Genomic DNA, 22,914 nt, shown 5'->3' with positions numbered 1-22,914 from the left:
TTTTCGTTTTATTTTGTTTAAGTTTGTTTTATTTTATTTTTCTGTAAAAGTGCTTTTAGGTTTTGTTTCTTATGTATGCAGGAAGCAATACATACTAGAAGCAGGAAAGACCAACAACCTGTCTTAGAAGGGTTATCAGGAAGGAGGAGAAGGAGAAGAAAACGTCCTTTACGTGAGATTCCTACACAAGACGTTGAGGAGATGGCGGACCAACCTCCTCCAAGGCGTACACTGGGGGACTCAGCAAACACAGTGAGTCCTTTGAACTTTAACAGTATAACATTGGCAACTGATAATGAAACAAACATGGTGATGAGCCCTGCACTCATCCAGTTAGTTCAAAGTAACCAATTTCACGAGTTGTCAAATGAGAATCCCTATAACCATTTGACCATCTTTGGTGAAATTTGCAATACCGTCAAGGTGAACGGAGTTTCGGATGACAGGGTCAGACTCAACTTGTTTCCTTTCTCTCTTGGAGGAAACGCTAAAGATTGGTTGCATTCATTCCCTAAAGGTACTTTCAGAAATTGGGAGGCGGTGGCAAAGCAATTTGTCACTAAATTCTTTTCATTGACAAAGATTAATCAAGGGAAGCTGGAAATCTCTTCATTCAAGCAAGGAATGGAAGAAACTCTTGGATAGGCATGGGATAGATTTAAAGGCTTGTTGAGGAAGACCACAATCCATAGGTTTGATAAGACTTCATATTTACTTGCTTTCCTTGGAGGGCTACGTACTCAGTCCAAGATGATGTTAGATGCCTCAGTTGGAGGTAGTATTAACAGAAAGACTGATGATAAGGCATACGACTTGATTGAAGAGATGGCTTTGAATGAAGTATCATAAAGTGAGAGGGGCGTACAGAAAGGAGGACTCTTGCATCTCCCTACTGAAGATGTTGCGGCTGCTCAGAATCATCTTCTTAACCAGAAATTGGACAAGTTGACAAAGGTCCTTTCTGAACTTCCAAGGGGAATCAGGAATATATCTCAGACACAACAACTTTGTGACTTATGCGGTGGTGACCATATCAATGGTCAATGTGCTTTCACTGAGGAAATGCAGTAGGATGTCAACTACATGGGAGCCCAATTCCAGTACAAGCAAGGTAATTTTAACCAAGGCAATTCTAGCCAAGGTTGGAAGAACCACCCCAGTATTGGGGAAAACTAGAATAATTCTTCTGGGCAAGTAGGAAGCTTCCGGCAGCAACAACCATCACCCTTATGGTAGTAGGTGAGCAGCTTGACAAAGACAGTCAGAGAATTAACTGACCGATTTGATAAATTTTTGAAAGTTTATGAGTCTCAACAAGCGAGTGACCAATCCAGCTTTAGAGCACTGGAGACACAGATTGGACAACTGTTTAAAAGGGTCGAAACCACCGAGAAGAATCAGTTTCAGGCTAACACTGATGTTAACCCTAAAGAGGAGTGCAAAGTTGTTATAACAAGAACTAAAAGGAAGCCAGTAGAGGAAATAATTGAGATTGGGAGCAGTGAAGATGAAGATGAGGAGATGATTCATAATGATAATTTTAATAAGCAGAAGAGATGTGAAGAGAAAAGAGCAGAAAAAGAAATAGAGCAGGAAAGTCATAGAGAACCATTCTGGGAAATCTTTAATAGGGTAACCATTACTCCTGGAGCATCTCCACAAATTCCTGAGTATGGTAAGAGGATCAAATACTATCTTGGAGAGGTAATTGATCTTGATGATGAAGAAGATAAGGAACGACTGGTTAAGCCTAGAAAGAAGAACCATCCACAAAAAATGGAGGATTCAGGGGCTTTGGCTCTTCCTTGCGTGATCAATGATGTGAATATAGGGAGAGCTATGATTGATTCAGGATCAAGTGTTAATCTGATGCCCTTCAGTGATTTCAAGAAGATCAGAGGGCTAAAATTAAAGTCAACCAACACTATTTTGACAGTTGCGGATGGGTCTATTAAGAAGCCAGTTGGAATGGTGGAAGATGCAATTGTTTGAATTAAGGAGTTGGAATTTTTGATTGACTTTATAGTTGTGGACATGGCCAATGAGGGAAGAATTCCATTAATCTTACGAAGACCGTTCATGAGGACTTCTAAGATGGTTATACGTATCCATGATGGAGAAATAAAGTTAAGAGATCATGACCAAGTGCTGATTTATGGCTCTGAAGAAACTAAAAGGAGAGCAGTAAGGAGATTCAAATAGAAAAGGGCCAGAAGAGAAGCTGGAAAAGAGGAAAACACCACAGGTATTGATCGTCTTAACAATTGTAATGTTTTGCAGATACATGAGGAGAAGAAGGTATGCAAGGAGGAATCAACCCACTCAGAGGACACGCCATTCCTGCGGGGCATGTCAGTGCGATTTAAAAACAGGAAGTGGATTGTCAATAGGAAGCTAAAAGAGGAAGGAATGGTGGAGATTAGACGGCCATATTCCACAACAATTAGAAGAGTGGATAGAAGAAAGTTGAGCCGGTGGGACGATGAAGATCCCAAAGTGAAGAAGAAGAGTTGATTTGCTGGAGAACACATTTTGTTTTTTTTTTAAACAATTTTCATTTTTATTTATTTTTATTTTTATTTTTATTTTAATTTTCGGTTGGACATGTAATTTTTCAATTTTTGGAACAATTTCTGGGTAGCATCTACTGAGGGATGCTAAATTTTTTTAATCCATTGAAGGATTCCAGGAAGGCACACCTACTGATGGGTGTAGGAAGGATTTGCACTTACTGACAAGTGCTAAACAGGTTTGGGTCAGGCTCGTGACATTAAATAAGCGCTACTAGGAGGCAACCTAGATTCTCTCTTTTACTTTTGCATTTTAAATATTTAGAATAGGTTGTATTTTATTTTCAGTATGTATGCTTGGCCTAAATACTTTTCTGACAATGTTTGACTGACTAATTTGCATGATTAGCTTATTTGATGATGATTTGATGTGGATGATAATTGGGCTGTGTTGCATGTTGATATTCAGTAAAAAAATGTATAGTAAATTATGACTATGGTTATGATGCTAAGCAGGGTGTATGTATGAATATTGTGTGAGAAAGCATGTTGTGTGAGGTATTGAGCTCTAGATTTTTTATGATTATATGTATTGTTCACAGGAAAACATGAATGATATTGCCTGAATCTTGATGATTGATTGAATTGCATGTGAATGTCATATGATCAAGGCCATTTTTGAAAACCCTTCTCTAGCCAAATTTTCACCCATAGAGCTAAAAATATTATACCCTTTTTGAACGTTAGCCTTAAACAGGATGTGAACCCTTGTCTTGAAATTCTTTACCTTGAGTTGGGATGAGCTTAATTGTATGTGACGAAAAGGTTCAAGTTTGGGGTTGCATGGGGGAAATTGAAAGGCAATTAAGAAGCATTGAGCTCAAATGTTGAAAAAGAAAAATGCATGAGAAAAAGAAAAGAAAAGAAGAAAAAGCATGAAGACGAGCTCAATGCAAAAGAAAAGGGAAGAAGTTGGGAAATAAGTGAGATTGGTGAGGAAGAGAGTTGTGCTTAAATGTTGAATACTATGGTAGCTCTCTTAACACAAGGATTTCTCTTTCCAAAAAAACCAATTTTTCTTGTTAACGCAACCTCATTACAAGCCTTGGAAAAGTCCTTTTGATGGCATTTGCATGTGAGGATTTTAATTGTTTAAGATGAATGACAATTTTATTTCATGTGACATGTTAATGATAGAGAGTGGAGTGTCCCCCTAAACACTTGAGTGATTGAGTGAAACACTTGCTTGGTGAGAATTGTTAATTTTCATGAGTGCATTCTTGCTTAGTGGATTGGTCATTCATTATGTGAAACATCTGTTGTGCAATCTGTGGACTGAACTGGATTGAAAGCATGCATGCATCTTGATTTAGTTTCATTGAAGGTTTGAAATTGAGTAGCTTTTGTCATGTAGCTTAGGAGTGTTGAATCATTGGATGAAATAGTATAAAGCCAAGCTCTGTTTTGTTTGCTGTTTTGTTTTGTTTGCTTGTGGACAAGCAAAGTTCTAAGTTTGGGGTTGTGATAACGGTTGAAAAACGGTTATTTTCATATGTCATTTTAGACCAAATTACTCCCTTCACTCCTTAGAATGAGCTTAGAATCAAGCAAAACACATAAAATGAGTCAGTAGAGAGTCAAAAGCTGTTTTTAGCGATATTATGCTTGTTTTGCATTGTTTTATAGTATTTCTGGTGGAAGTGAAGAATGGAGTTGAAGATGAAGGTCTTAGACTCAAGAAAAGTGAAGAAATATGAAGAAAAGAAGAGTCTAGGAATTGCCCAGCGGCAAAATGCACCGCTGGGCGGTCCAACGCGAGGAGGTGGCACCAGGTGTGGACGCTGGGCGGATTTGCGATTAGAGGCAAACCGTCGGGCGGTGAACCCCTGCCGCTGGGCGGTGGCGCGTTTATGGGCGAACCGCCGGGCGGCATAAGTGTGATGCTGGGTGGTTGTCTGCTGGGCTTGGGCTTGTTTTCTGTGACGCCCCTCAGCTATAAATAGTCCTATTGCGATTTCAATCTCATTCTTTTGACAGAAGAGGGCGACCAGACCTAATTTCACTCTTTAGAGAGGATCTCTTGGATTCTTAGGCTCCTCTTCATCTTATCTAAAGTTTGCATTTCCATTCTTCATCCACTTTTCATCTAGGTTCACCATGACAATGGTGAACTAAACCCTTTTGTTGTTGGGGNAAACAATGTAATCTTTTGATACTCTCTTTTATTGAAACTCTTGTTTATTTATATGATTTTCATATGCTTTGATTATTAATTGTTGGGTTCTCATTTGCACTTAAAGCTTTTATCGTTTAACTCATTCGATAACTGTTGTTTGTCTTTATTGATATGGGGACGTATAGTAATGTCATGAACTGGTGAGTAATTCCTTGATTAAGCAATACCACCTAGGGATAGGGGTAGGACGATCAATTATTTTTGCTTCTGTTCTATAATGCGTTATTAATTACTAGGGGAGGCTAGGGATAGCAGGCCAGTAATTAGTAATAGGCTCTTTTCGCCGAGGGATGGGGTTAAGGGTAGGCCAAGAAAGTTTGCATAACAATTAGATAATCAAGCACATTAAACAAGAGGAGTAAATGAGAGAGAGTGGATAAGATGAAATTGTAAACCCCCAATAACTCCATTCATCCATAGCTTTGTTCTCGTTAACTGAATCAACCACATTGCATGTTTATTTGGTGTTCTTGCATCCACAACAATTAATTTTTCTTTAAAAGTCTTACGATCTCAATTTTCACGAACGATAAGGCCTTTCGAGTCTCTTGGGAAGAACGATATTGGGTTTTACCAATTATATTACTTGGAATGATCTGGTACACTTGATAGTGAGTCAACAGTCACCACATGTAGTAGTAGTAACACGATCACCATCATCATTATCTCTTTCTCTTTGCTAACCCATTTTGTCTTTGTTCTCTTTCTTTCACAAAAAACAGTTCTTTTTTATATGCTCTGTTTTGTGACAGTGACACTTCACATTCTTGTACCGAGACTTGGACTTGCTCCTGCTTTTATCTCTACCACTATTTTGTTCTTTCTTCTAGCTTCTCCCCATATTCTCTGTAATAAGCACTTTTGAATGAGACGAAGTACCCTGTGTCTTCCTTCTCATCTCCTCATTAAGTGCACCACTCTTTGTCATTTGCAAAGAAATATCACCATTAGGGGTAGCATTTATCATGGAAACCCGAAATGTCTCCCACGAATTCGGTAAAGAGTTTAATAGGAATAAGCCCAATAGATCATCATCAAATTTTATACCCACTCCAGCTAAATGATCATAGCGTCCTTGAAATTCACTCAAGTGATTTGAAACAGGAGTTCCTTCCTTGTACTTTAACTCCACAAAATTTTTCAGCAAGTACAATTTATTAGTCCCTAACTTAGAAGCATACAAAGACTCAAGCTTATCCCATAGGCCTCTCACATGTGTCTCATTAGCAACAAAATTATAAACATTATCATCAACAAACTGATAAATCCACATACCTGTTGATGTTCAAAATCTCATTCTTCATCTGAATTGGATTCCGGCTTATTGGAAGCAAAAACAGGAAGATGAAAACTTTTTCAAAAATAACAAATCCTTCATCTTGCCTTTCCATAAGTGATAATGTTCTCCATTCAAAGGAATCAATTTTGTATGTGCCTCCATCATTCACGCAATCTAAACAGTCCCATAACCAAAGAGCTCTAGTACCACTCTGATGGGGAAAGGGCCTAAACAAATAACAACTTATCAAGGAGTAATAATGCATCGGAAATTCAATCCCCTTTCTTGCGAGAATCTGTGAGGACCACCAAACAAATAGAACAAATATAGAATGCAAAGCACAAAGAGACACCAACAATTTTTAACGTGGAAAACCGCTCAATGCAAGGGTAAAAACCACGAGTCGTCCAGACCAAAGAAAAATCCACTATGATCAACAATAGGGTACAAAAGAGTGTCCAATAATAATACCAAATGGTATTTTCAATAAGTCAAATTAACTAAGGACAAATGCTTACAAATGAGAACAAAGAAGATGAAAATTCTCCAAAATAGGGCTGTTGGTGTGGGACCAATTTCTCCCAAACTAGACCTCCAATTGACGATCCGAACGGTCAGAATGAAGAACCTTATGTCTGGAACCTACTGTCCAAAACTCAGCTAGATCCAACGGTGAACGATTTCACAGCGACGAAAACATCAATTCAGGTTTAGGGTTATGCAGGAATGACTTTCACTCTTTCTTTTTCTCTCACTTGGCTTTTTTCTCTCTTCAAATGACTCTCTTGTGCTTTACTAATCTGACCCATCTTATTTTAACCTAATGAGACATAATGGACCACAATATTTGGGCTTATTCTCCACATAGGAAGGGAGCCCAATAATCCAATACCTTTTTCAAATAACCTCACATGTCCTTAAGAGTGTTATAAGGTCTAAGATTAAGAATAAAGTTGCGTCCACCGAGCTAAGAATCCAAGACATGATTTTGGCATCTTTGCTTTCCCATTTTTCAAAATTTGCTACTCCGATAGGTGTTGGAACTCTGCCATCAATATGACCCATAATTATTTTCCTTTGACAAAGAGCTTAATTGAAATTCTCAAGCAACATAATTTTTGCCATTAAAACGAACAAGATATGATTCATTTTTATCATAAGACATGATGAAAAAATATAAAAAAATCATGTGTTGCTAGGTTGAAGCTTGGCTTATCGGGTCCGGCTTGAAGCTCGAATTGGTGAGTAGAAGCTCGACCTGTTAGGTAGAAGCTTCGACAATCAAGTAAGAGCTCAGACTACTAGTTAGGAGCTTAATTTTCCTTGAAGAAGCTCGATCAATCAAGTAGACAACACCAACCACAGAAATCTATGTGGTGTGTATGAAGACGAAAAAATGAATTCATGAAACTTTTGAATGAAGACCAAAAGAACATGATGGCCGGATAGATAGCACCAACCTCACGAACCTATGTGTTGCGTATGAAGATGGTGACATAGCAAATTCACGAAACTTATCGAATCAAAACCAAAAAGAAAATGACAATAGAAGATCTGATCATCACAACAGGTGTTTACTCCAACCCCACGATACCCACAAGAAACAATACTAGAACTCAAGAAAAGACCATTGTTTCTGTAGATATTTTGTGGGACCGAAAGACTAACCTGGCGGACGTGGCTTTATCACTTTTTGATGCTTGGATTGACTGGATCGCTCGCTTTTCTTGGATCTTGACTGCTCGCTTGCCTTTAATCTGGGCCGCTCGGTAGACTTCTTGACCAGGAGGGGGGAGGTACCTGCAAAAGGCACTCCGACGCTCAAGTTAGGAGCGATTTTGGGAATTATGTATCACAATTGTATGTTTGAGTTGGATCAAACGTTAGTAGAATCTAGTTGAGTATGAGTAGAATGTGAATGGAGTGTGATTGGAAGATGATTTGAAGGTACCTGGCTTGTGGCCCTGACTCTCTATTTATAATTTGTCTCATGGACCTTGAACTGATATAAGCCCAACAGAATAAAATATAAACAGAATATAATATAAACATACTTACCTGAAAATTTGGTTAGTTGCTAAATATCTTTAAATAGATATTCTTGATTATCCCTTGATTATTTTATATTCTGCTTATCAATATCTTTAATAAGATATTCTTGATTATCCTTTGATTATTTTATATCTTTAATAAGATATATCGTAACCGCCCGACCCGGATATCATACTGTACAACCATGATTCAGAGACTAATCACTGATAACATGTTAAAATATCAGGACAAAAGAGCATATGATAAATTTCTTTAATTAAAATTACTTGCTTGTATTTTGAAATCTTTTTTTTTTTCTAAAATAGACCACAGATAATATTTTTACATTAATATTAAATATTACAAGAGAAATGAAATAAAAAGAAAGATTATAGAATATTTCTTATTTACTAGAATATAAATCTGATCGTAATCTATTAAAACTTAAAAATAGTAATATAATAAAGACTAATAATGAAATAATCAAATATGTTAACACTATCCACACCCAGAATGTAGCAACACAACCACCAGAGTCATAGTTTTGTAATGGCGAATTCAGAACTTCATCTACCTCCATTGTGAAAAGGCAAAGGAATCTTCATTGTGTGCGTTCAGCATGGCAGGAATCTTTGTCACAATTCCTTGCATATGCAGATCTGCATGCACGGTGAAAGTGAGGTGAAAAGAGAGTAAAAAAACTCGAGTGAAAACGGAGGGCAATTATATAGTTTGTAGGTTATTGTATTGAAAAAAAGTTTGAGAGACTCGATCAGTGAAATATAAAACTCCATGGATTTCTTTTATTGAGGAGTGCTATCGCTTTTATAAAAGTAACGAAAATATTGGCATCTATAACCACCTAATGTTCTTAGTGCCTAGAAAATAGTAAATAAATCCTACTAGTCAATATGACTTTTATTTTCCTAAAAAATAGCATAACATATTATTTTAATTTATTAATTTTCAATAGTTATCAATTAACACTCCTCCTTAATTTTGGAACCGCAAACTCAAAGCTTTTTTCTCAAGAACTCAAATCTAGATTTTGGAAGTGCCTTGGTTAGGATATCAGTCATTTGATTTTCTGTTTTGCAGTAAACTAGTTTCACTTGTCCTTCTCTTTGAACTTCTCTTAAAAAGAAAAGTTTTATCTTAAAATGCTTTGTGTTGCCATGAAAAACTGGATTATTGGCAATTGAAATTACAGCTTGATTATCCACAAAAATCTTTGTGCTATCTTCTTGTTTTATTTGTAAATCAATCATGATTTTCCTTATCCAGACAATTTGATTTATAGCAGCAGGAGCGACATACTCTGCTTCTGTTGTTGATTGAGCTATAATTTCTTGCTTTTTAGAACAACATGAAAAAACTCCAGAACCAAGAGAGAAATAGTAACCATAAGTGCTTCTCATATCATCAACACATCCTGCTCAATCACTATTTGAATAACTATGAAAACTTAAGTTTTGAACTTTGTTGAACCATATACCATAATCAATTGTGCCTTTAACATATCTAAGAATTCTTTTTGCTGCTTGAAAATGAATTTCACTAGCACAATGCATGTACCTTGATAACAAACTCATTGAATGCATGATATCTGGTCGGGTGACAGTTAAATACATTAAGCATTCCATTAAGGATATAAATAGCTTTTCATAAACCTTTTTTGCTCCATCTTCTTTGCAAAACTTTTCTTTTTGGTTCATTGGAGTTCCAACTGACTTACACTCTTCCGTGTTGAACTTTATAAGTACTTCCTTTGCATAATTTTCTTGGCACACAAATATTTCATTTTTCTTTTGTTGCACTTGCATACCAAGAAAAAATGTCATCTTTCCAAGGTTTGTCATTTCAAGGACATTTTCCATTTCTTCTTTAAACTTGTCAATCATCTCCTTACAATTTCCTGTAACAAATAAGTCATCAACGTCCAGAGATATCATAAGTATATCTTCATTCACCTTTTTAATATATAAGGTATACTCACTTAGACTTTTCACAAAGCCTAAGCTCATTAAATGGGCATCAATTATGCTATACCAAGACCTCTGTGCTTGTTTTAAACCATATAATGTATTTTTCAGTAGATAAACCTTGTCTTCTTATCCTTGAAGAGAAAAACCTTTTGGTTGTTCCACGAAAATTTCTTCCTCCAAATATCCATTCAAAAAGGCTGATTTTACATCCAATTGATGTATAAGCCAACCTTTTTGTGCAACTAGTGCTAGTAACAACCTTATTGCGTCTAGCCTGACAACCAGGGCAAATGTTTCAAAGAAATCTACCCCAAACATCTAAGCATATCCCTTGACAACAAGTCTTGCCTTGCACTTGTTCATAGAACCATCGGGATTGAACTTGGTTCTATAAACCCACACTTTACTCCAATGGCCTTTTTATGACCAGGTTTATCCACATACTACCACATATGATTTTTGCAATCATTTTGAACTCCCCTTCCATAGCATTTATCCACCTCTTGTCAGTCATAGCCTCTTCATATCCACTAGGTTCCGTGACCGCAACATTACACCTTTGATATATGTCTGTTGGGGCAAATCGGCAAGTGTACCGAGTCACACAAGTAATATAAAATGGTAAGACCAAGTACCGTATCCCAGAGGACTCTCGGCGCTGAATAGTTGTGTGAAAACAAGATTAATTAAGACTTAAAATAAAAGAGATCATGGTTTGTATTGCAAAAGAATAAAATAAAGCAAAGTGAAATTGATTAGTGGCAAAAGATCACAAAGATGAATGAAGGTTGATTTATATGAGATGAGTATGTTGTTGGGGTTAGACTACACCAAGTTCCCTCTCATGTATATAAGAATTATTCTTTATTCATTAATGCTAACGTCCCTCACTAAAACACTTAAACCCGATCCCTCGGTAAATAAGCTTGTCCTTAATTACCAGTTCATACGATTCCTACCATTCCTGGTAAAAAGATGTGAAGATCAAGAGGTTAAGACGACTAAGACTTATACCCTCATCCCTGAGCAATATAACCCTTAGGAGTAATTCAACAAGGACCTGAATTGAAAGGAACCTCCCAACACTCATGCAACTCACAGATAGTTCTATTGTATAAGCAAGAATAAAACAGATGAATTACTCTAACAAATAATGAAATAAAGCATATAGAATTAAGAATAAATTCAAATACATGAGAGTTTACAAGGTTACATCATTCCCCAATAACAAATAAAAATTAGTTCCCCATAGACATGGGGGAACCCTATGAACAATGGAAGAAAGAAAGAGAGAATGAAAGACTAAGAATTGGCTAGGAGTGTATTGCTATGCTCTCTTTTGCCAGGGATGCAAAACATAGAGCCCCAGGGTCCTTTAAATAGCGCCAGACGCGTCCCAAAGTACGGCCCGGTCCAAAAGAATCAAATCAGAGCAGAAATAGGGCCCGATCCACGTTAAATCACGCTCAAGCGTCACAGGGAGCTCGCCCAAGCGTGAATTAAGGGTTCTGTGAGGCTTGGGCGCCAGTTCGGGCCTCCGTCGCTCAGGCATCGGGTCCGTCGCCCGGTTGACCAGCGTCGATCTTGGCTTCGTTGTTTTTCGTTCCTGTCGCCTGGGCTTTGGGTTTCCTCCCTTCTTGGTGCCTTTTTGACCCCTTTTGATCTCCATCTTCATGGCTTTTCACTTCTTCTTCCAGTATTGCTTCAATCTCTGTCAAAACGAGGGGAATTTGTTAGAAAACTGTTAAAATCAACCTCAACTCTCTTTTTCACACAATTTACTGAAACACATGAGTTTAAGCAAGTTTCTAAGTGAAAAAGGGTGCTTTTAGTATCAAAATCATATAACAAATAACAATATTTTAATCCTTTATCACAACCCCAAACTTAGAACTTTGATTGTCCTCAAGCAAACAAAATGCAACTCAGTTTTTTAGAACAATCACTACAATGAGTCAACCTTTTTCAAAAACTTTTTCAAGACAAGAAATCACTTTTCTTAATTTCAGCATAAGACTTCAGTCAAGAGGTGCAGATGTTTCAATGCATTTTCAATAGATGCTATCCTTAAGAGTGATCAATCAACCAAGCAGAGATGCAATCAGAAATTCAGAGAACTAATCCTCACCAGGGAAAGTGTTTCACTTAAGCACTCAAGCATTCAAAAGTGTCTCACTCAACTCTTAGGTGTATTGTGTGGTGTTTCTCTCTGTTTTCACAATGTCACACAAATTAATTTTGCCTTTCATTTAACCACAATCAAACATACTCACAAACAGGTTGTCATCACAAGGGCTTTTTCATGGCTTGTAACTTGGCTCGGCTGAGAAGGAAATTGGTTTTTTTGGTCAGCAAAGTTCCTTGAGTTAAGAGAGACATTTATGAATTCATCTTTCAAGAATAGTTCTCTTATCTTTTTCTCAGCCTTCCCTTGTAGTGAGCTCTTTCTTTTTCTTTTTGAATTTTTCTTTTCTCACTTTTTCTTTTCACTTTTTCTTTTCTTTTGCCTTTTTCTTGCTTTTCTTTTTGATTGCTCACTGCGAAGAGAGGTGGTTTATATCCTGGTAACCCCAAACTTGAACCTTTATTGGTACCTCATCAAATGTTCTCAACTTAACTCAAGGTAAAGATTTTTCAAAAAGGTTTTTCAAGACATATCAGGCTCAAGGTTCAAAGGTTGGATCAAATTGTTCTCTTTTCAGTGGGCAAGAATATTTTGAAGGCCAAAAGAATAAGGGATAACAAAAGATGACTTTGATCATATGAAACCTGCAGGCAAGTAGTTCAATCACAAAAAATTTGGGCAAAATCATTCATGCTTCCAAAGTAACAACATTTATTTAAAAACAACTCTGAAGCTTAAAACTCACATAGGTAAGCTCACAAGTTCTCATATTTAGAAAAACAACCTGCTTAGTATTTTAATCAAACTTTATCTCAAGCACCTGCCTCACAAATTTATCATCATGCATTATCTCAAATTCAATCAAAAAGTAAAATTTATTTCACAAAACAGAGCACAGTTGTATCAAAGCAGATCAGTTCATTCAAGCAGAGCACACAGAAATTAAAATAAAAGAAAACACACGTTAGAATAAAAAATAAAAAATAAAAATTAAAAAGTAAAGGTTAAGAGCATTGGGTTGCCTCTCAGCAAGCGCTTATTTAACGTCACTAGCTTGACCCAATAAGCTCATGTCACATCAACCAGCTGCATGACTGTGGGGAGGCGCTCCACCTCACCACCCAAGTAGTGCTTCAGGCGTTGTCCATTGACTATCTAGCTTCTTTGCGGGTCTTCGGTGCCTGGGTCTGTTAACTCAACTGCTCCATGAGGAAGAAGTTTTTTGATTAGGAACGGACCTGACCACTTGGACTTCAACTTTCTTGGAAAAAGTTTAAGTCTAGAGTTGAACAACACCTGCTGTCCTAGCGTGAAGACTCTTTTGATCAACTTCTTATCATGGTAGTATTTCACCTTTTCCTTGTATTTTTTAGAGGACTCATAGGCATGTAGCCTCATCTCCTCTAGCTCAATAATCTGCCTTCTTCTCTTTTCTGCAGTGTCTCTAGGATGAAAATTTAGGAATTTTAATGCCCATAATGCTCTGTGTTCCATCTCTACGGGCAAGTGATAGGCTTTTTCATAGACCATTTGGAAGGGAGACCATCCAATGGCTGTTTTCATTGTAGTTCTGTATGCCCAAAGGGCATCATCTAACCTTTGAGACCAATCCTTTCTTGAAGTTGTGACTGTCTTTTCCATGATTCTTTTGATCTCCCTATTGGAAACTTCAGCTTGCCCGTTTTCTGAGGGTGATAAGGTGTAGCCACGTTATGTTTCACACCATAATGCTTTAGTACTTTCGCAAGCTGATGGTTGCAAAAGTGAGATCCTCCATCATTGATGAGCACTCTGGGTGTTCCAAATCTGGAGAAAATTTGTCTTTTCAAAAATTTTATGACAGTGTTGGCGTCATTTTTGGGACATGCTAGTGCCTCCACCCACTTGCTCACATAATCAACTGCCACCAATATGTATTCATTGTTAAAGGATGGTGGAAAGGGTCCCACAAAATCTATACCTCAACAGTCGAAAACTTCCACTTCCAAGATGCCTTGCAGTGGCATCTCATGACGCCTGAAGATGGTTCTTGTCCTTTGACATTTATCACAGTTCATGGCATGGTTATGAGCATGTTTAAAGAGAGTTAGCCAATAGAATCTTGATTGCTGCACCTTTGCGGCTGTCCTTTCTCCATTAAAATGTCCCCCATAAGGTGAGTCATGACAGTGCCATAAGATTCCTTCCGCTTCTTTAGTCACACAGCGTCTCAGAAGATTATCTGCTCCAATTTTGGAGAGGTAAGGATCATCCTAAACAAATTGTTTAACATCATGCAAATTTTTTTTTTCTTTGTTGCCAAGTGAGATCTTCTGGGATGACTCCTGCAGCTTTAAAATTGGCCATGTCAGCAAACCACGACCTTTGTTGGATATACATGAGCGTCTCATCCGAGAAGGACTCCCAAATTTTTCTCTCTTTGCAAGGGACTTCATCATTCACCAATCGGGATAAGTGGTCTGCAATTACATTTTCACTTCCCTTTTTGTCACGGATTTCCACATCAAATTCTTGTTGTAAAAGCACCCATCTGATCAATCTTGGTTTAGAGTCTGGTTTTGCTAGCAAATATTTTATGGTTGCATGGTTAGTGTAGACAATTACCTTAGACCCAATGAGATAGGATCTAAATTTTTCCAGAGCATACACAATCGCCAGAAACTCCTTTTCTGTGGTGGCATAATTCAACTGAGCTTCATTTAAAACATTACTTGCATAATAAATGGTATGGAAGACCTTCTCTTTTCTTTGACCAAGAACTTCTCCTATGGCATAATTACTGGCGTCACACATGAGTTCAAAGTTTTGATTCCAATCAGGAGCTACAATTACAGGAGCAGAAATTAATCTTTCTTTTAAGATCTCAAAGGCTTTAAGACATTCTTCATTCATCACAAAAAGGACGCCTTCCACAAGGAGGTTGCTCAATGGTTTTGCAATTTTTGAGAAATCTTTGATGAACCTCCTATAAAAACCTGCATGTCCCAAGAAGCTTCTAATTCCCTTCACATTAGTGGGTGGTGGAAGTTTTTCAATGACTTCTACTTTGGCCCTGTCCACTTCAATTCCTTTGGAGGAGATTTTATGACCCAAAACAATGGCTTCTGTAACCATAAAATGACATTTTTCCCAATTGAAAACAAGATTGGATTGGGTGCATCTTTTGAGAACAACATCTAGGTTAGATAAGCACTGTTGAAAGGAATTGCCAAAAACTGAGAAATCATCCATGAAGACCTCAATGCATTTTTCTATTAAATCTGCGAAAATTGCCTGCATGCATCTCTGAAAAGTGGTTGGGGCATTACATAATCCAACTGACATTTTTCTGTAGGCAAAAATTCCAAAAGGACAAGTAAAATCCGTTTTTTCCTGGTCTTTAGGATCTACCACAATTTGATTATACCCTGAATATCCATCTAGAAAACAATAGAAAGCCTAACCTGTCAATCTTTCCAACATTTGATCCATGAAAGAGAGAGGAAAGTGATCCTTCCTTGTAGCATTGTTGAGCTTCCTGTAATCAATACACATCCTCCATCCCGTAATAGTTCTTGTGGGAAGGAGTTCATTTTTTTCATTGTAGATAACTGTCATTCCTCCTTTCTTTGGTACCACCTGTACTGGGCTTACCCATGTACTGTCAGAGATAGGATAAATGATTCTAGCTTCAAGTAGCTTTAGCACCTCTTTTCTCACTTCCTCTTTCATTATTGGATTTAATCTCCTTTGTGGTTGAGCCACTGGTTTGTAGTTATCTTCCATGAATATTCTATGCATGCAATAAGTTGGGCTTATGCCCTTGAGATCTAAAATTGACCATCCAATAGCTCCTTTGTTTGCTTTGAGCACTTTTATTAATTTTTCTTCCTCACTAGGGGAGAGAGAGTTGCTGATGATGACTGTCTTGTTTCCCTCTTCTTCTAAAAACACATATTTCAAGTGAGGAGGTAGCATTTTAAGCTCTAGTTTTCTTTCCTTGATTTTTTTTTCTGAGTTCAATGAAGGGGTTTCTTTTGATTCTTCAATATTATCCAAGCTTTCCCCAATCACTTCTTCATAATTATCATCAAGAGTTTCTTCCAGAGAAGGAATATCACATACCTCCTTTTCTTTAATCATGCATAATTTGTCAAGAGTATCAAGATGGAAACAATCTTTATTATCTCTTGGATGAGACATGGCTTGGAAGACATCAAAATTCACTTCTTCATCTTGCACTCTTACTTTTAGCTTGCCATTTTCTACATCAATTAGAACTCTTGCAGTCTCATGAAAGGTCTCCCAAGAATAGAGGAACATTCACATCTTCTTCCATCTCCATGATAACAAAGTCAACAGGAAACAGGAACTTGTCTACTTTTACTAACACGTCCTCTACTACCCCGTAAGGATATTTTAGCGATCTGTCTGCTAGTTGGAGAGTCATCCTGGTAGGCTTAAGTTCCAAGCCTTCAATCTTCTCAAACATGGAAAGTGGAATAAGATTAATTCTGGCTCCCAAATCAATTAGTGCTTTGCCCACAGAGATGTTCCCTATTGTGCAAGGGATAGTAAAACTTCCTGGATCCTTTAATTTGGGAGGAATTGACTTTTGAATGATGGTGCTGCAGTTTTCTTGTACTTCAATTGTTTCCTCTTCAATGTACTTTCTTTTTTTAGATAGGAGTTCCTTCAAAAATTTTGCATATGAGGCCATTTGCTGCAAGGCTTCTAAGAAAGGTATGTTGATCTCCAGTTTCTTGAAGATCTACATGAAGCGCTCAAACTACTTTTCTTTTTCCTTCCTAGAGTAGTATTTTGGGTAAGGAAGGGATTTTTCCAAAACTTCTTTTTTCTTTCTCTCATTCTCTTCCTCACTCTTTTTTCTTTTTCTCTCCTCTCACTCTCTTGTTTCTCACTCTCTTTTTGATATTTTTCTTTTTCTCTGAATCTCTTTTTTTTTTTTCTTCTTCTCTCTCATATTCTCTGAGTCTCTCTTTTTCCTCTCTCTCATTCAACACTTTGCCACTTCTAGTAACCACTGCATTGCAATCCTTTTGAGGCCTTTGGTTGTTTGTGATCTCAGTCAGCATCTGATTTAGAACCTTGAACTCAACCACTATATTTTGCGTTGAGGCCTCAATGTTTTTCCGAAATGAGATAGAGTCTTTCAGGAACTATTGGAGAGTCTCTTCAAGCCTAGTGCTATCAACTCTTTGTGGACTAGTGACTAGTCCTCCATCTTGCTCATATTGATTTTGGTTTATGCTTGAATGAGATCCCCACCAGTGGTTGAAATTTCCTTGCATTGCCTGCATCCTGCACCAAACAAAACCCTCGAGAATATTGTTAGCACAAAAATAAAATAAAACAAAAATGGAAATTAGGGATTTTGAAATATAAAGACAAAAATGGGAAAAATAAATTAAAATAAAATAAAGCCAAAATTAATCAAGATTCACACAAATAGAATAGCTTAAACCGTGAGTCCCCGACAACGGCGCCAAAAACTTGTTGGGGCAAATTGGCAAGTGTACCAAGTCAACCAAGTAATATAAAATGGTAAGACCAAGTATCGTATCCCAAAGGACTCTCGGCGCTGAACAATTGTGTGAAAACAAGATTAATTAAGACTTAAAATAAAAGAGATCATGGTTTGTATTACAAAAGAATAAAATAAAGCAAAGTGAAATTGATCAGTGGCAAAAGAGCACAAAGATGAATGGAGGTTGATTTATATGAGATGAGTATGTTGTTGGGGTTAGACTTCACCGAGTTCCCTCTCATGTATATAAGAATTCTTCTTTATTCATTAATGCTAACGTCCCTCACTAAAACACTTAAACCCGATCCCTCGGTAAATAAGCTTGTCCCTAATTACCAGTTCATACGATTCCTAACATTCCTGGTAAAAAGATGTGAAGATCAAGAGGTTAAGACGACTAAGACTCATACCCTCATCCCTGAGCAATATAACCCTTAGGAGTAATTCAACAAGGACCTGAATTGAAAGCAACCTCCTGACACTCATGCAACTCACAAATAATGTTATTGTATAAGCAAGAGTAAAGCAGATGAATTACTCTAACAAATAATGAAATAAAGCATATAGAATTAAGAATCAATTCAAATACATGATAGTTTACAAGGTTACATCATTCCTCAATAAAAAATAGAAATTAGTTCCCCATAAACATGAGGGAACCCTATGAACAATGGAAGAAAGAAAGAGAGAATGGAAGACTAAGAATTGGCTAGGAGTGTATTGCTATGCTCTCTTCTGCTAGGGATGCAAAACCTAGAGCCCTAGGGTCCTTTAAATAGCGCCAGACGCGTCCCAAAGTGCGGCCCGGTGCAAAAGAATCAAATCAGAGAAGAAACAGTGCCCGATCCACGTGAAATCATGCTCAATCGTCACAGGGAGCTCGCCGAAGCATGAATTAAGAGTTCTGTGAGGCTGGGGCACCAGTTTTGGATGCCCGAGCTTCGGGCTTCTGTCGCCCGGGCAACCAGCGTCGATCTTGGCTTCATTGTTTTTCATTCCTGTCGCCTGGGCTTCGAGTTTCCTCCCTTCTTGGTGCCTTTTTTACCCCTTTTGAGCTCCATCTTCATGGCTTTTCACTTCTTCTTCCAGTATTTCTTCAATCTCTGTCAAAACGAGGGGAATTTGTTAGAAAACAGTTAAAATCAATCTCAACTCTCTTATTCACACAATTTACTGAAACACAGGAGTTCAAGCAAGTTTCTAAGTGAAAAAGGGTGCTTTTAGTATCAAAATCATATAGCAAATAACGATATTTTAATCCGTTATCAATGTCAGAAAGCAATCTTGTTCGTTTGACAGGGTCGTCATCCACATCTTCATTCTCCTCATGAAATCCAAGCTCATTGTTGCCTTTCCAACTCAAAAAATCAAAATTTTCAAGGTATTTGTTGTCTTTCCAGCTCCAACAATCAAACTCCAATAATTTCACATCCCTGCTAATAATGACTTTGTTGTTGTGTAGGAGATAAATCTTGTAGGCCTTTGAAAACAAGCTATAGCCTACAAAAATTCTAGGTTCTACTTTCTTGTCCGAGTTTTCTATCTTAATATGAGGAATATAAGAGAAACAAAAGCAACCGGATATCTTTAAATTAAACAACTCAGGTTTGTAACTGCGCCATGCTTCAAAAGGCGTTCTTTGTTGTAAAGCTTTTGTTGGTAGTCTATTGAGTAAAAATATTGTTGTATTTACAACCTTTGCCTAAAATTTTTTAGGCAACTCTCTATCATGAAGTACACACCTAGCCATCTCCATAATCGTTCAATTTTTTCTTTCTGCAATGCCATTTTTTTGAGGTGAATAAGGGATTGTAAGCTACTGTTTTACACCTGTATCTTTACAAAACTTGTTAAATTTTTTTGAAGTATATTTAGTTCCATTGGCGGATTTGATCATCTGCATTTTGCACTTGCTTGGATTTTCCACCAAAGTTTTAAACTTCCAAAAAAATGTCAACAACTTCATATTTAAACTTTATAAAATATATCCAACACATTCTTGTCATGTCATCAATGAAAATAATATAATACTTACTACCATTCAATGATGGTGTGCTCATAGGACCTTCAACATCTATATGTATCAATTGTAGATTTTGTATAGCCCTCCAAGTCTTGTTTTATGGAAATGGGAGTCTTGTTTGCTTTCCATATTGGCAAGCAATGCATGTAGGAAATGCTTCTTTTATATCAGGTAAGCCTCTGACCATGTTATTCTTCTTCATGAATATTAGAGCACTATGGTGAAAATGGCCCAATCTTTTATGCTAAAGTATTGTACTATTGACCTCTTTGTGCACTGCAGATCTCTTTGTGCACTACAACTTGTTCTTCACTCATGATGTCTAAAGTAGAGCTTTTTCCTTTCATTTTAACTTTAAATACTTCCTTGCCTGCTAAATATTTAATCACACAGTTTTTGTCTTCAAACAACACTTTATAACCTTTTTCAAGCAATTGAGGAACACTCAATAGGTTTTGGTTAATTTTTGGAATATATAAAACATCTGAAATCAATTTCAAACCTGTTTAACCTTCAATTGCCATTGTTTCTTTTCCTTTCACTACAATATATGCTCCATTACCTACTCTGACTTTAGAAAGTACAATTTTGTCAAGTTCTGTAAAGAGTTCTCGATCATAACTCATGTGGTTTGTGTAACCACTGTCTATTAGCCAACTTTCTATGGAGCTATTGGTTACGAAGCATGTAACAACAAAAAATTGTTCCTCTTGTGGTTGATCCTCAGAAACCTTAACTTCTCCTTGTTGTTGATGAGACTTGCAAATCTTTTCCATGTGCCCTAGCTGCCCACACTTATGACACGTTGCATTTGGTCTCCACTAGCACCTTTTTTGTGGATGATTGGTTTTCTTACAATGAGGACTAAGTGGAAAAACCTGAGTATTATTACTCTTGTTGTTGATCTTGTTTAATCTTCCAGGTCTGGTATCATTTTTCTGCTTCTTCTTGTGTTTGTTGTCATTGCTCTGGAATTTGACTTGAAAGGCACCCTCCACCGATCCTTCTTGCCTCATAAGTCTTCTTTGTTCTTGGGCCTGTAAGGCATGCAACACTTCTACCAAAGTGATCTTAGATAGATCCTTTGTGTTCTCCAAGGTAGCTATAAAAGCTTCATATCTTTCTGGTACTGATACAAGAATTTTTTCAACAATTCTTGAATCAGAAAAAGCGGTGCCCAACAATCTTACTTTGTTGGCAATGCCAAGCAACGTATTTGAGTACTCTTTGATGGTGTCAGATTCTTTCATTCGTTGCAACTAAAATTCTCTCATTAAATTCAGTACTTGCATGCTTCTAGTTCTCTCATCTCCTGCATAGTCTTCCTTCAAGTAATCCCAAATTTCTTTTGCTGTGTTTTGAGACATGATCCTGGTGAAAATTACTTTTGAAACACCAGAAAATAAACATGTCTTTGCCTTTGCTTTCCTATTTTTTTTCTCTTTGTAGCTTTTCATATGGGCTATACTGGAGTTGTTGGGCAGCAAAGCAAAATCGTAATCCTCCTCCATTGCTTCCCAAAGATCCAAAGCCTCTAGGAAGTTATGCATTTTTATGGCCTAGAGGTCATAATTATCTCCATCAAAGATAGGAGGAGTAACTTGAGACAAACTTGTTTAAACATCTATTTTTCTGGTCCTGTAAGATGTAGCTCTTGATACCACTTTTTAGGTTATTTTACTGAAAAAAAGTTTGAGAGAGTGGAACAGTGGAATATAAAACTGCATAGATTTCTTTTATTGAGGAGTGCTATTGCTTTTATAAGGCAAATAACTAAACGTAAAAGCACAAAAATATTGGCATCTATAACCACTAACAGTTTAGTGCTCCTAGTGCCTAGAAAATAACAAATAAATCCTAAGAATCAACATGACTTTTATTTTCCTAAAAAATAGCATAACATACACTAGTGTAGAATCGACCTTTAACGTCACCCCTTAAACGTCGGACCACAAAACATCCAACGTAAACAATTAACCGGTGGCATTTTTCTAAATAAGTTGGCCAAGTAGACATCGGTTAGTAGGGGCCCCAACGTCGATATGGCTGACAAGTAGGTGAAAAGTCATATTTTCGCCATATAGACATTTGATCTCGCCACCCCGATGTCTAAAGAGTTACATAGATGTCGGGCCCCACAGTAATCGACATCTAGACGTCGGGCCCCCCAATGATCGACGTCTCATTGCCTGACAAGTAGGTGAAGAGGTTTAATTAGACGTCGATTCCTACCACACCCGACGTCTAGTGGCACTGCAAAAACTAATTTTAAATTCAAATAAACGTGATATTAGTGAGGGTCCCGACGTCTAAGCTTCTTTAGACATCGGTAACATGGGGAACCGACGTCTAAAGTTCTGTTATATCCAAAACTGTGAACCTGCAGGGAGTTACGCGCACTGTTCATCATCTTCCTCCTCGCATTTTCTCTTCGCAGCTTTGCATTTCCAGGTGCGTTTTCTCTCTTTTGGACCGCTTAAACTTACTTTTAAACCGATTAAATTACTCTTTGATGAAATATCTTCTATCTGAACCGATTAAAAATGCGTTTTGGTGCAGTTTCTGGTGTGTTCTTGGGCGACATTTTTTACAGATTTTGGCCTGCGTATTTAGACGTTCACTCCTCCATCTCCCTCCATTGCGTTTTTAATCTACTAAGAATGTCAGCTTCCGAGTTGAAAACATTTCATGTCAAACATGTTATTGGCTTTTGTATATGCTTGTTATTGGTTTTTTGCGTATATGCATGTTTTTGGCTTTTAAGTTTGCATGTGTTATTGACTTTTGAATATGCGTGTGATAAATTTTTGTTGTGTTATTATTATTGACATGTTAGATTATAAGTATCAAATCATTGAGTGAAACTTAGTTCCCATTTAAAATTTAACATAAACAATTGATGCAATAATCGTTTGTATTAAATTTTGAATTGTCTGATTGGACAGATTAGGAATATTATGTTTCATAATTTGGTATAACATGTACATTGGAGTTTATGGATAAGATTGATAGAATTTCAGCTCAAATTATTTGTGTTGTTCTCCGGATGCATATTTGATTATGGTCATCTTTGTCCACTCTCGTTTCGTGTATTTCGGAGACCAAGGTGAAATGTTGTCGAAATCTTATCAAATTTATCATGTTAGACTTCTTTGCACGTGACTTAGCAAATTATGAAAAATAATTTTTCTGATTGGG

At 37.1% G+C, this 22,914-nt stretch overlaps 1 protein-coding gene across 1 annotated transcript; it reads right to left on the bottom strand.

Moving 5' to 3' along the window:
• Positions 1-20,222: 20,222 nt before the first annotated feature.
• Positions 20,223-20,966, bottom strand: LOC106763651. The gene is made up of 2 exons (XM_014647819.1): positions 20,595-20,966; positions 20,223-20,501 (listed from the first exon to the last, which is right to left on the bottom strand). The coding sequence occupies exons 1-2, from the start codon at positions 20,964-20,966 to the stop codon at positions 20,223-20,225; spliced, it is 651 nt and encodes a 216-aa protein (XP_014503305.1).
• Positions 20,967-22,914: the final 1,948 nt, after the last annotated feature.

Source organism: Vigna radiata, chromosome 6, assembly GCF_000741045.1.
Source record: "Vigna radiata var. radiata cultivar VC1973A chromosome 6, Vradiata_ver6, whole genome shotgun sequence".
Taxonomy (NCBI): Eukaryota; Viridiplantae; Streptophyta; class Magnoliopsida; order Fabales; family Fabaceae; genus Vigna; species Vigna radiata.
This window is presented reverse-complemented; position numbering and strand designations above follow the sequence as displayed.

Coding starts and splice junctions, on each gene's coding strand:
- LOC106763651 (XM_014647819.1), bottom strand. CDS start 20,966: ATGAAAGAATCTGACACCATCAAAGAGTACTCAAATACGTTGCTTGGC. Junction 20,502..20,594: donor ACAAGAGTAATAATACTCAG/GTTTTTCCACTT, acceptor AAGTGTGGGCAG/CTAGGGCACATGGAAAAGAT.